The sequence below is a fragment of the Poromitra crassiceps genome, assembly GCF_964638095.1.
Source record: "Poromitra crassiceps genome assembly, chromosome: 3".
Taxonomy (NCBI): Eukaryota; Metazoa; Chordata; class Actinopteri; order Beryciformes; family Melamphaidae; genus Poromitra; species Poromitra crassiceps.
In genome coordinates this window covers 68,014,347-68,027,904 of record NC_139625.1, presented here as the reverse complement: position 1 = coordinate 68,027,904, position 13,558 = coordinate 68,014,347, and the positions used below count along the sequence as shown (strand labels likewise).

At 46.6% G+C, this 13,558-nt stretch overlaps 1 protein-coding gene across 1 annotated transcript; it reads left to right on the top strand.

Moving 5' to 3' along the window:
• Positions 1-7,733: 7,733 nt before the first annotated feature.
• Positions 7,734-10,792, top strand: LOC310773238 (nuclear pore complex protein Nup214-like; the record flags this gene model as incomplete). The annotated part of the gene is given in 3 exon segments (XM_083633127.1): positions 7,734-10,607; positions 10,609-10,698; positions 10,700-10,792. Coding segments are annotated over 3 exon segments (3,057 nt in total).
• Between the last annotated feature and the right edge of the window lie 2,766 nt (positions 10,793-13,558).

Genomic DNA, 13,558 nt, shown 5'->3' with positions numbered 1-13,558 from the left:
TAAAGTAATAATATTAGTTTTGAAAATAGTAACGAGTAATATGTAATATATTACTTTTTTAAAGTAACGTGCCCAACACTGCACATATTAATGGAATGTGGTCTCCAACCTGCACCCACTCTTTAAATGGGTTGTGTTGGAAGGCTTTCTGCTTAAATACTGTAGCTGTGCATGAATATGTGAAGCACAAACAGAGTCAGGCACAGGACTTGAAATATAAATAATAAATATAAAAATATGGAAATGTGAGCGTTTATTCAAACAAATGAAGCGGAGCACAATAGGCCACAATAGGTCCTTCATTGGCCTGACCCGCGTCCCTGCCCGACCGCCACCGCAGCCCCATTCATCTAGCTGATCGTCATCATCCCGGCCAGGGGTCATCATCACCACTGACCCCTATCCTCCCCTCCTCTCTTCTTGGTCGATGCCACCAATGCGGACTCATGGATCCCTCAGATCGCCCTCGTGGAACTCTCGATCATTAGAGACTAATTTCCCCCCTTTTCACCTAGCTAATTATCTCCCTTCCCTGAACTTATGAACACTTAACTCATTGAGTGCCAAGGACGAGTATAGTCGTCAATTCGAATAGTAACGTAGAGTGCCAAAGACGACTAAAGTCGTCAATTGCGTTTTTTGACGGTGGGACGTGGATCAAAGCCTCGTGCATCTCCTGTAAAAATATTGTAGCTATTGAAGGTGTATAACCTATTTTACGGACCCATTAGGTGGCGACAGTGCTCTCCAGATTAGAGAAAGTTGAGTAAAAAAAGCAGAAAAAGCCCCGTGATGAAAGAGAAACCGATGCATGAGCCAGAGCGGCACAGATTGCTCTGGCTGTCTGGAGCCAACGTTAGCTGCGAACAGCAGTCAATCCGCTCCCACAAATGAGCCCCTCTGTCTCTGCTGCATAGTTTCTCCACACGATTAGCCGCCAGAAAATAAAACCAAAGCCAAACCATTCTCATGAGAATGGTTTGGCTTTTCAGTGTCGCGCTGGGAGCCGGCGCACAAGGCTGAGCGCTCCGAAAATAGACTGGGTGCAGCGCACTTTGAAACGCGCAGCAGAAAGCCTATAATCGGACGCAGCTTCATCCCAGCTCACAACCGAAACCCCAGAAATGCAGATGAACGCGAGCCCGATCCAGACTCCCCCGACGAGCGGCCGCCATCCGAACGTGGATCCGTAAGGCAGCAGAGCCTGCCATAGCAGGCAGCAGAGACTCGCCTGACACACGCAGCAGCCAGCAGAGCGAGCAGAGCCACCAGAGACACTCCCACGGAGGAGGAGTTTGGAGTTGAGGGGGGTGTGGGTGCTGTTTATTGAAGGAAATTACTGTTCAGATGTTTCAGGTCAGAAAATATTAGCTTCAGAGTCAGTGAATGTGCTTGAAATGCTTCATTTCACAAAAGGCTGAATATCTTTTGAAACGCCTGTTTTTGCTGAAAACAACATATCTTCTCCGGCTCATAACTAAAGAACGGAAAATGGTATCAATAAACTTTTTTTTGCTGATGATACAATAGAGTCTCCTCGTTCTTTGTGCGTGTTCGGTGTTTACATAGTAATATCACACAATATTCTGTGGGCCTCGAGAAATCACTGAAAACGCTCTGAAACTCTGGCACTGGGAGCGTCCGTTCTCCAAAAGTGGCTGGCACTCAATGAGTTAAAGACTAAATTTTCTATTTATTTTTTGGACTCAACTTTCTTCCCTGAACTTAGGAATATTTAAAGACTACATTTTCGTATTCCTTTTTTGGACTCTTATTTACATTTTAAATTTTCTGTTCTTTTGTAAATTTTATTTCTATATCTGAAACTCTGTAAAAAGTTTAGCCCGGCATCCATTCGGCCTATCCCGGAGAGGGGTCCCCAGCTGGGGTCCATAGTTGGGCCACTACAGTACATCAGCCCTCACAAGGTTCCTCCTCAGCCAGTCACTGAGGCAATCCAAGGTTTCCTTGCGCGCACTGGGGGTGGAGGGGGGCTCCTTCTCTCTCACGCCTTATGTGTGTTGGGGCGGAGGCCGGGGTGGGGGGCATTGGTGCTCTGCATCACTGATCGAGGGATGCCGGTAGGTTAGAATAGCTTAGGTTAGGCGATAGATTAGCTACAGCCTAACTGTAGACTGTAGACCTGTTATAGTGTTCAGGCTAAAATCAGACTAGAGTAGAATAGGACAGGGCAGACTAGGCTGTAGATTAGCTAGATTCCCTGTGTTCTAGTTAGTTCCGGTTAATGGCTAGAGTAGTCAGATTGTCTGAACTGTTGATCGCCTAGCCACAGTATATTCTATCTGTTCTGCTCTTCTCTTCCCGCCTTCCCCTGCTCGCTCCCCACCTCCTCCCTTTCCCAGCTCTGTCCTCCCCCACAGTCCCTGCTCCCCATCTCGTCCCTTTCTCCTGCTCCCTCATCCCCCACATCCCCCCTCTCCCTCCCCTGCTCCCTCCACACCTCCTCCCTTACCCAGCTCTCTCCTCCCCCACTTTCCCTGTCCCCTCCCCACCTCCTCCCTTGCCCTGTTCTCTCCGCTTTCTCCCTTCCCCTGCTCCCCCCAACCTCCTCCCTTTCCTGATCTCTCCTCTCCCACATTCCCTCCACTCTCCATCCCTTGCTACCCCCACCTCCCCCCTTTCCCTATCTCCCCTCACCCCATTCCCATGTTCCCTCCCCATCTCCTCCCTTCCATTTTCTCTCGTCCCCCACATTCCACCCCCTTTTCTCCCCTTTCTCTATCATATGATTGTTCAATCTTGTTATTATTACTACTGTAATTGCTACTGTTGTGTCAGCTAGATTTAGCTAGACAAATTTTCTGTGAAGTCCTCTGAGACATGCTTGTGAATTAGGGCTATACAAATAAACTTGACTTGACTTGAATAGGCCACTTATTTGAAGTAAACTGGTAAAACCTACACCATGAACAGGAGAGAACATAAGGTAGAAATGTCGTGAATGAACTGCAGAGAGAGAGAGAGAGAAGGGGGGGGGACTCAGATAGTACTCTTTGTTGAATATAACCCTGAAATCATGGTTCTGAGAGTGAAACTGTGTATGTACAAAATACGGTCCCAGGTCTTTCTACTTTGCTGTACTGTATCAGGCTCTAGCTCAGTGTCCTTGGCAATGTCAGCTATTGCATTGCATGTCAAGAAGCCCATATATAATCAATGAGATGCCAGCAGGCTATCATTTACATGCAGCATGTCAAAGTGTGACTCCCGGCTTCCTGGTCTAGATACAGTAGAATCGGCTAATGGCTGATGGTTGCCAGATAGAGTTTATATATTGGCTTTTGGCCTTGAAGTGGGGATAAACCGTAATAGAGGGAAAATAGATAATAATTAGGAGAATTAGGGTATTTTTCAAACTGGACCATTTTTTTTACCCTTTTTTATGTATAACTAAGAAATGCGAGAAGACAAAATAGACGATAACGTATCCTCCATGGAAGCAGTCATTTTTTGGATTTCTTTCAGGTCTCCCAGTTCAGTACTCATCTTAATTAGCATGGCGTTTATGTTAGCAATGTCAAGAGCCATGCTGCTGCCTGTGTCTGAGGAAATGCCGTCGCGCCATGTTTGTCCTTGTTTGTTCCCTTGTAGTCTGGTCTCGTAGCTCAGACTGCACTTTTTTCGCGTAATCTCCCATCTTATGTTAGTGCAAAGTATATGGACCAGACAACCAACAGATAGGTGTATGGTGTGCTATATTAGGATAATTACTGCATGTCGCGCAGAGCTGCTCTTCTAGGCAGCCAGCTTCATCAGAACGTCACGTGACGCATGCAAATTTCGTAGCGACCCAAATAAAACCTCCTGCGACCCACCTGTGGGTCCCGAACTAGTCTTTGTGAAACACTGAGCTAGACCATCTTGGCAACCACCTTGCTAACAGCCAGAAGCTAGCAGCAGCTATCTGAATACTTAACAGTCTTTGCTAGCTACTGTAGCAACTAGTTGGATACCCAGTCTGTCTGGCCAGTGATTTTCACTGGATAATGCAAGGAATTCACACTTTTTTGTCTAAGCATCAGTTCCCACAGATTCAGAGTAGGGTAGGCTATCTGTCCAAGGAGGTTATCTGCCTTAGTGATTTCAGACTGATATGTCACAAAGTCACAGTATTTCACCACATCTGCTTTAATATTGTTAGGCAAAATACAAGTTTATTATAATTAAATGCCAACAATAAGCATTAACCAACAATTAAACCATTCTAGTATGAAATGGATGTCACATCATAAGTTAATTGAATTAAACAATGACCATGAGATTAATCGAATAATATCGAATTAGTGCTGTATTGGTATCAAATCGTTACAACGGTATCATTTTATTTATTGTATTGCAGACCATTTATTGAGATGCGTATCGTATCGTCTGAGGGACAGATAAGATGGATGTTGACGTATGCCCCTGAATTCTTTTTAAATTCTTTTTAAACTTCACATATTACACATAGTTTTGTGTAGACTCAGATTTCCCAAAATATGTGTGGTATTTTTGATAGGAAACTTCCATTTGTTTACAAGGCAACAGGAACAAAGAAAACATCAAAATAACAAAACAAAAAACACCCACTACTGTGGCAGTACCGCAGCAAAGTGGCTAAACCAAATGAGTAACAACTGTATGACATCATTGTTGACCTCATCAGTGTCTGTGACATCATCAGTGATCTATGACTATATGACATCATCAGTGATTTATGAGCTAATCAGTGATGTCATAGGTGGGCTGTGGGCTGTGATTGGTCTACTTTCATGGGGACTTATGCTGCATTATGGTCGGAGGTGTGGGAGGTGGGAAACACGTCATCTCCGACCTACATGCGTTCAAGTTTCAAGTCGCAAAATCATGGATGCTAATAGCATAAGCTAATAGACAGCTACCAGCTAATAACAGCATTCACGTTTAATTGTATGGGTTTCCAACTACTGTATTGGTACAGTATGCCGATTGGTCTGAAAGCATACTAAGTTGAAAATAAATAAATAAAATGTGCCCAAAATGTGTTTTCATACAATCTCATTTTCTGCCAAGCAGCTCGCTGCCGGCCTACATCTGGCTCTGTCTGAAGGTCGGACGGAAGGCTGACTGACAACCCCCAAAGTGCTTGAGTGACCTCCCTGATGACATCACTGACGACATCAGAATTGCTTGAGTGACATCGCTCAAAGCTGACTTACAACCCTGAAGACTGTCCGGCAACCAAGCCAGATGACAGATGACGTCATCAGTGATGTAATCAGTAACACACGTGCTGCCTGGCATATAGCGAAACTTCGCTTATTTCACCATACAATGTGTGTGGCCATGTTGAAATGTCAAACGACGAACTGAGAGCAACTGGGGGTTGAGAAATCATGGCAGAGTTTGCAGGAACTCTGAGTTGATGCACGGTTTTATTAGATTTTTCCTCATAGGAAGTGGGGAATCTCTGAGTTATAAACGAACGCAGAAATACATACAGTCAGACATACATACAGACAGACAGACAGACAGATATACTGACACCCTCTTTTAGACCGCCTTGGCCCCCAAGTAGCCACGCTGTAAAAACACACAATGGCTTCGTTTTTGCATCCAGTAGTTTTTGGCTCCCCTGGGGGCTGAGTGCAGGCAGCCTGGTGCTGAGCAAGTGCGACCCGATGATGAGGTGTGGCTGGGGGTCTCTCTGGATCTCTAAGCACTAAAAGTCGATAGTCCACTCTGCTTCATCCAGCTTTGCTAATGTGGTTTGGCTCTGTGGTCAGGAAAGCTGTGTTTCTTCGACTTTTGGATGACTTTCAACTGAATTTCGTACTCACGGATCTGTGACCTCAACAAACGCAGCTCCTTACGCAGGTCATTCACATCCTTGATCAGAGAGACATTTTGCATCATCAACTTTCTGTTCTGGTGATCAGAAGTTCTGGCCAGCTGTGTCTTAAGAGAGGAAATGGTCCCCTCAAGGTGTTCGCGCTGGCGACATGTCTCCCTCTGAACTCTCTCTGCGTCTACGTCCACTTCCTTCACCACATCACTCTGTTGTACATAGATAGTGTAGAGCTTCTGTATGCTGTCCTTCAGTTTCTTCGGCTGCTGGAAGAAGGCTATACACTGATGGAGGTCTGTCTTGAATCGGCTCAAATAGGTGCTCACATCCTTCACTCTCTGCATCTCCTTGCGCATCTCCTTATCTGTGGCCTTCAGCTTGAGCTTCAGGTCAGAGACAGTCAGCTCCAGCTGGCTGTTGCTCTTGGTGAGTTGCTCCAGCTCCACCTCCATCTCCTGGAGTTTCACCTTCTTCTCTTCAATTTCTTCTTCTCGAGGCTTGATCTGGTTCTTTAGTTCTGTGATCTCGACATCAAGAGTAAACTTCAAGTTCCCCAGTACCTCACTCTTCTTCTTCAGGTCAGAGATTCTCTTATCCTTGTCCTTGATGGTCTCACTCTGCTCATCAATCTGCTTCTTCATGCTTTGCTTGTCCTTCTCCTGGTTGTGGACCATCCCACGCAGCTCCTGCTTCTCGAGCTTCAACCTTTTTATGTCTGAGCATTTGTCGTCAATATCCATCTGCAGACTGTTGACATCTATCTTCATGTTTTGCATTTGTTTCTTCTGGTTCAGATTGGTCTCTTTCTCCATCTGCAGCTTCCTCTCATACTTCATTTGGATGTCGTGGATCTCCTGGTCCGTATCCTCCTCTGTCAGTTTTAACATCTCTTCAAACTCACGCGTCTGCTGCCTCGCCTCATCCTGGCAGTGGACCAGGGCGTGAGCCTTATCCTGCAGCTTGGCCTCGTAGCACTGAGAGAGCTCCTCCAGGGCATGGGCTTTGCTTTCCTCCACAGCCATCAGCTGCATCTCATAGTCCTTCTGTATGCTTTGACACTTAAGCTCAAGCTCCTGGTACTTCTCATGCTCCATCATGAGCCTCTGGTTGTTGGATAATTCTAAAGCCTTCAGTTCATTTGAGTGTTTCTCAGACAACTTTGTGTGCCTCTCCTGGTGCGCAACTTCCTTCTTAACTCTCTTGATCTTCATCCTGCTTCTCTGTCTTGAGAGCCTCGATCTGCTGGATGAACTTCTCAGAAAGGTCTTTGTCAACAAGACACAGAGTCTAATAACGGCATGGCTTCCCTGCAATCTTCACCTATCAGGTAAGTACCAGTCCTACTTATAGCCGCAGGGAACGTCATCAGTGATTTATATGACAGAAATGGATGATGTCATAGTCATTGTGACATCTTCAGTGATGTCATGTCTCTTCATTTATTTGTCTTTCTTTCTTTTGTGGGGACATACATACATACATACATACACACATACATGTATGGTCACTATAGTAGTGACCTGGCCACCAGGCCGAGTCGTCTAGACCTGTATGACATCATCAGTGATTTATGATCTCATCACTGCCACTGTAATTCTTCATTTGCATTTATTTGCATAAACAGCTATGTCATCTCCGTGACTGGTGACATTGTGACATCATCAGTAATTTATGACATCACTGATGATGTCACAGACACTGATCATGTCATGGGCATTTTGACATCATCATTGATGTCATAAACTCAGAATAAAAGTCCAAAACACACTTCAGACAGCCCAGGCATAAACCACACGGCTCACCGTATGTGTTTTGCCCTCATCTAGCAGTCAACCAGAGTAAAGACCCATTTGACGCTGGGAATCAATAACAGTACTCAGACCGATCACAGCCTCTTTCATTCAGGATGAGTGATGCCCCAGACTCTCCTCCCGAGAGGGAAATGAAGGATTTTCAGTGTTGTCAGATGAAGAAAATACGAGTTTTTGAGTCGCCTGAAGATTTACCAAAAGATAGATCCAGTCTGCTCACACTCTCAAACACATTTGGTCTAACATTTGTCGGGCTGGACAGGACACTAAAGGTTTACCTAACACAACACATCTTGGCTACTGACAAAGTGGAAGGCAATTCCAACAAAATAGTTGATCGGACCACACCGTTGGTGGAGGTACCGATGGCGCTGCCTCTGCATAACTTGGGCCTCAGCTGTGATGAGCTTACTCTGTCAGTATGTAGCATCTCTGAGGAGGCTCGGCTGTCCCTGGCATTCTATGACATCCGCACCTTCATGAACAAGATGAGATTCCAGAAGCTACCTTTTGCAGCTATGCACCCAGCAGTAAAACTAGGCACTCGTGTGCTGGACCTGAAGTGGAACCCTGTCCAGGCGTCCATGTTGGCCGTCTGTCTTTCTGATGGCAGCATGATGGTTCTGAATGTTACTGACAGTGTCACTTTGCAGGCCAAGCTACCTGCCTCCAGTGGCATCACATGCATTTGCTGGAGTCCCAAAGGAAAACAAGTGGCTGCTGGAAAAATGAATGCCACAGTCAGTCAATACACACCGACACTGCAAGAAAAGAAAGTGATCCCCTGTCCAAAGTTCTACAGCTCTGACAACCCTGTCAAAGTTCTGGATGTGCTGTGGCTGAGAACCTATGTATTTGCAGTGGCATACACCACTGCAGATGGGTCTCCCGAAAACCCTCCTGAGCTGGTGGTGATCTCCATTCCTAAAAAGGACGATAAGGTTGAGGCAAGGTATCTGAACTTCAATGACGTGGTGTATGGCACTTGCACCGAGAGACAGCACCACTACTTCCTCAGCCACATAGAGGACTGGGATGTCATTTTTGCAGCATCAGCAGCTTCCATTGAAGTCAGCGCCATTGCAAAATCAGAGGAGACGAATAACTGGGAGCTTTGGATGCTGGAGGATGACAGAAGGGCTGCCTGTGAGCTGCCTGTGTCACAGACCAATGACACCCTGCCCCTTGGCCTAGCCATAGACTATACCAGCCAGCAGGAGATCCACATCTCTGATGAGAAGACATTGCCGCCAGCTCCTGCCTTGCTGCTGCTGTCCACAGATGGAGTTCTCTGCCCGTTTGCCCTGATCAACCTCAACCCTAGGGCCAAGCAATTGGTTTCTGCCCCCACCATGCTAGCCCTGGAAGGAGAGAGACTGCCCATGGCAAGTTCTTGGGCTCCCCCAGCTCCAAAACCGCCTGCCTACCATCCATCTTCCCCAGTAGCTTTCGCAGCCCTCTGTCCTACTTCAGTTCAATTTTCTACCCCTCTTCCCGCTTATCCTGGTGCCTCCTCTGCTGCCGCCCCATTCACCATTGCTACAGCCCTTGTGTCCTCATCATGGTCATCATCAGGCTTCTCCCTCCTATCCTCTTCCTCCACCACTGCCTCTTCAGCTTTCTCCCTGGGGGAATCCACAGCTTTTGGTTCAGGATCCTCCTCGTGCTCCTCCTTTGCCTCTAAGCATCCCTCTGACACACTTCCAGCACCTTCAGGCCACTGGCGTGACATCAGTTTGGCCACTGCTCTGCCCTTAGCCACCAACCCAGCTCCCATGCATCCAATCCAAACCAACACACCACCCACAGTGGTCCAGAAACCCACCCCAGTTTCCCAGTGCAGTGCTCCAACTTCACAGGCAGCTCTTAATGTGAAGGCCCTGGAGAGACCGCTACAGCAGAAGAGAGACTCTGACACCATCATGGCTGGTATACTGGAGACTGAACACTTCCAGAAGGAGCTGGATGACCTCAAGGCACGAAGTGTTCAGGCTGACTTCAAGGTTGGCACCAATGATGAGATGAAGGAGCTGAGGAAAGAGTCAGACAACCTACACGTTTTCACCCTGGAGATCAAGGAGACCACAGAGTCTCTCCATGGGGACATTGGCACACTGAAGACCACCTTACTGGAGGGCTTTGCTGGGGCAGAGGAAGCCAAGGCCCAGAGTGAGCTCAGCAAAGACAGAGGTTACTTGCAGCTGTTGTACAAGAAACCTCTAGACCCTCGTAGTGAAGAACAGCTCAAGGAGATCCGCAGGCTGTATCATTATGTCATGTTTGCTGTGGAGGATGTCAACGATATCCTGGATGTGGAATGGGAGAAACACCTGGAGAAGAAGAAAAAGCAGAAATGCATGGTGGTCCCAGGGCGTGAGGCTCTGTTCACCACACTTGCCAACAACCTGTACATCATCAACCAGCAGAAGAGCAGGCTGGATCAGCTGATCAAGGAACTCACTTTGCTGCACCTCGACTACAAGACCTCAGTTTGGACCAATACTCCACCAGCTATAAACATTCAAACTGCTGCAGCGGCACCTGCTGGTTTGGACAGTGAGCTAGAGAGTTTGAGAGATGCACTTTTGAAAGCCAGGCTAGAGACCACTCCCAAGATTACCTCAAAATCTTCAGTTAACATATCACCAGTAAAACAGTCCCAGCTGCGCAACTTCCTCTCAAAGAGACAGATGCCTCCTGTCCACTCCACTGCTCCAGCCAACCTGTCTCACTCAGCCTTCCTCTCACCCAAATACTATGAGGACTTGGATGATGAGAGCTTGACCTCCACCCAGCCCACCTGTAGCTGGAGGAGGATGAGGAGGAGCCAGAACCCCTTCCCCTGCCTGTCATATTCCACCCCATGCCACCCCACTGTGGTGAGGACTCCTTCCACCCAGCCAGGCTTTGGGCTCATCCATTCCACTCCCTTTTACCAAGGTTCATCCAGGACTAGGCCTGGGCATGTGACTCAGCCCCATTGCCAGCCCAGTTCTAACCAAAAATATCAACCTTGGTGGTGCTGATAGCACGGAGCTTGCCACCATGATAGTGAAACACAGAGGCCCCACCAACTGAGAGGGCCGTACCCGTCACCATTCCTGCCCAACAGGCTGCAGGGACTGCTCTCCATAGTCAGATGGCCAATCAGTAGCCAGCCACAGTCAGTGTGCTTCCCTTACAGAATCCACTTTGAAGACGGTTCCTCAGGTAGTCAACATTTGCACGCACACGCACATATACAAATTAGCTTGTAGGTAAAGGCGCCTTCAAGAGGTCTGCACTTTTCTCACCGCGAGGTAGAGCGATCTGGTTAGCAGAGCACAAATCTGCAGGAGAAGAGGCGAGCAGCGGCATCTCCCTGATTCTTCTCCTCTGATTGGTTGCGCTCATGAAAGGTCAGCGATAAGTAGGTCAGCGTTGAGATATTTTGAACTTTGATGGTAAATGGTAAATGGCCTGCCTTTATATAGCGCTTTTATCCAAAGCGCTTTACAGTCAGTAGGTACATTCACCCATTCATACACCGATGGCGGCAGGCTACCACGCAGGGTGCTGGCACACCATCAGGAGCAATTTGGGGTTCAGTGTCTTGCCCAAGGACACTTCGACATGCAGGCTGGAGGAAGCGGGAATCGAACCACGACCTCTTTTATCCAAAGCGATTAGTGGACGACGTGCTCTACCTCCTGAGCTACAGAAGTGTGTGAAGTGAAGTTTGAAAGTGGCAAAATCGAGCTGTGCGCGTCGCCAAGGGTAGTGCTGCCGTCTAGTTGAGAGGCGCCTTAAGGCAGTGGTTCTCAAATGGGGGTCCAGGGACCCCCAGGGGTCCTTGAGGGGGTTCCAGGGGGTCCCCAGCCAAACGAGGGGTAATTTATTGTCACTATAATTCAATTCACAAGTAACACAATGACTATTTTGGTCATGGGTTTTATACACTTTCTGTAATAAAACATCTAAAGGCATCAATCTTAGTATCATATGGGGGTCCGTGGGACAGAATCCTATCAAATGGGGGTCCGTGGTCTAATCTTTGTCAGTTTAGGGGTCCTTCATGTCCAAAAATTTCAGAACCACTGCCTTAAGGGACAATCAACGACTAGGTGTGCATTATACGATTTTAATGCACGAAGTGGAGGCAAATACTCCGCCTATGGCGTCAGGTGGTTGTCTCTGCGAAGTGCATTCAAATCGTATAACGCACATCTAGGAGTTGATTATCCCGCTTTATACATGTTCATTTGCCAACAATATAAAATAAAACCAATCACAAATTTTTGGTGCAAGTTTAGCAATCAAAATCTTAAAGGAGAATTCCAGTTTTTTTACACCCCAGACCTTATTTTCAACTTTAAATATGATGTTTAACTCACCCAGATAACTTTGGTTTCATTCAGATCCTCCTGGAAGATATTCAGAGTAGAGTCCTGGAACAGGCAATAACGTGCGAAAACGGGGCATGCGAAATACACTCTGTAAACAACATATTTTCTGCGCAAATGTCTTTTTGCAGGTTCGGCCCCGTGTTACCTCCGGCTTGGTTGGGCGTTCCTACATACGCAATTTGCCATGTCTCACTCACAGAAACACACACACATGCTTAGGTACACACATGAACTTACACACAAACCCCAATAATGCATTACTGTACATTTCCATATGGTGACTCAGGACACGCAATCAGACAGTGACTATGATCTTGACCTATGTAAATCGATGTAACATTCTTTTTGACTTTCAATCTGGTTTTCGGCAGTCCTATTCTACAGAGACGTGCCTGGTTTACTTAACCGACTTCATTAAAAGGGAAATAGATTGTGGAAAATACTGTGGTATGTATGCAATGCTCGATCTGCAAAAAGCATTTGACACGGTAAACCACCGCATACTGCTGTATAAATTAAAAGCTATGGGATTTAGCAAAGAGGCCCTGGTGCTTATAAAGGCATACCTCACAGGTAGGACACAAGTGGTGGCAGTAGGGGGCACTCTATCAGAACCCATGGTCCTTACTTGCGGGGTCCCCCAGGGCAGCATAATCGGCCCTTTATTATTTTTACTGTATACCGTAAAATACCAATTAGAAGCCGACTTCCAAATTGCCGCGGGTCCCATATATAAGCGGGGTCTGGATACATATTTTGTACATAAAAGCAGGTCCCAATTTGACGCCCGGTTAGTTTTTTCAATGTTTTCTTTTTACCTTTGCGACATCCTGTTGAATGCATCTCCCAAACACAACGAAGAAGAAAAATCGGATGAAGAAGACGAACGAGGAAACGGGAACAACGAGGAAAAAAAAACACATGCACGAAACTTGCTGATCAAAATTCGTTTTCCGTCAACATCTGATGATTCTGAAAATTGTGTAGGCATTTCCTGAAGATTTTTATACACTAAAACCGACATCTCTGGTGTAATAATTATTTTGAGAAATGTGCCTATGGTATGTTTCCCTGCCAGCGGGCATAGAAGCCGGCTTCTAATTGGTATTTCACCGCACACTGCAGCGGAGGAGGCAGCGCATGCAGCCAGCGGAGGAGGCAGCGCATGCAACAAATAATCTGCTCACATGATGATCATGTTCTCTCACCTTCAGCGGAGAAAGTTTAGTGGTAAATACCGGTAGGTCACAGTTCAGCTCAAATTTTATTTGATTTCATGTACAGGCCAGAACTGGCATGCAATGTGCTCTGCTGCGCTGAGAGGGAGGCGCGGCTCTCCCCATAGACAAGCAATCGTGTGGGGGGCTGTAGCCAACTCATTAAAATAAATGGTTTAAATAAACAATTTCATACTATTTACAATCTTTGCTGAGCAATAGGCTATTTTTGTACAAAAATAATTAAAGCAGGTCCCAAACTGCCGCAGGTCCCATATTGAAGCGGGGTCTGGCTACATATTTTGTCAATTAACGCCC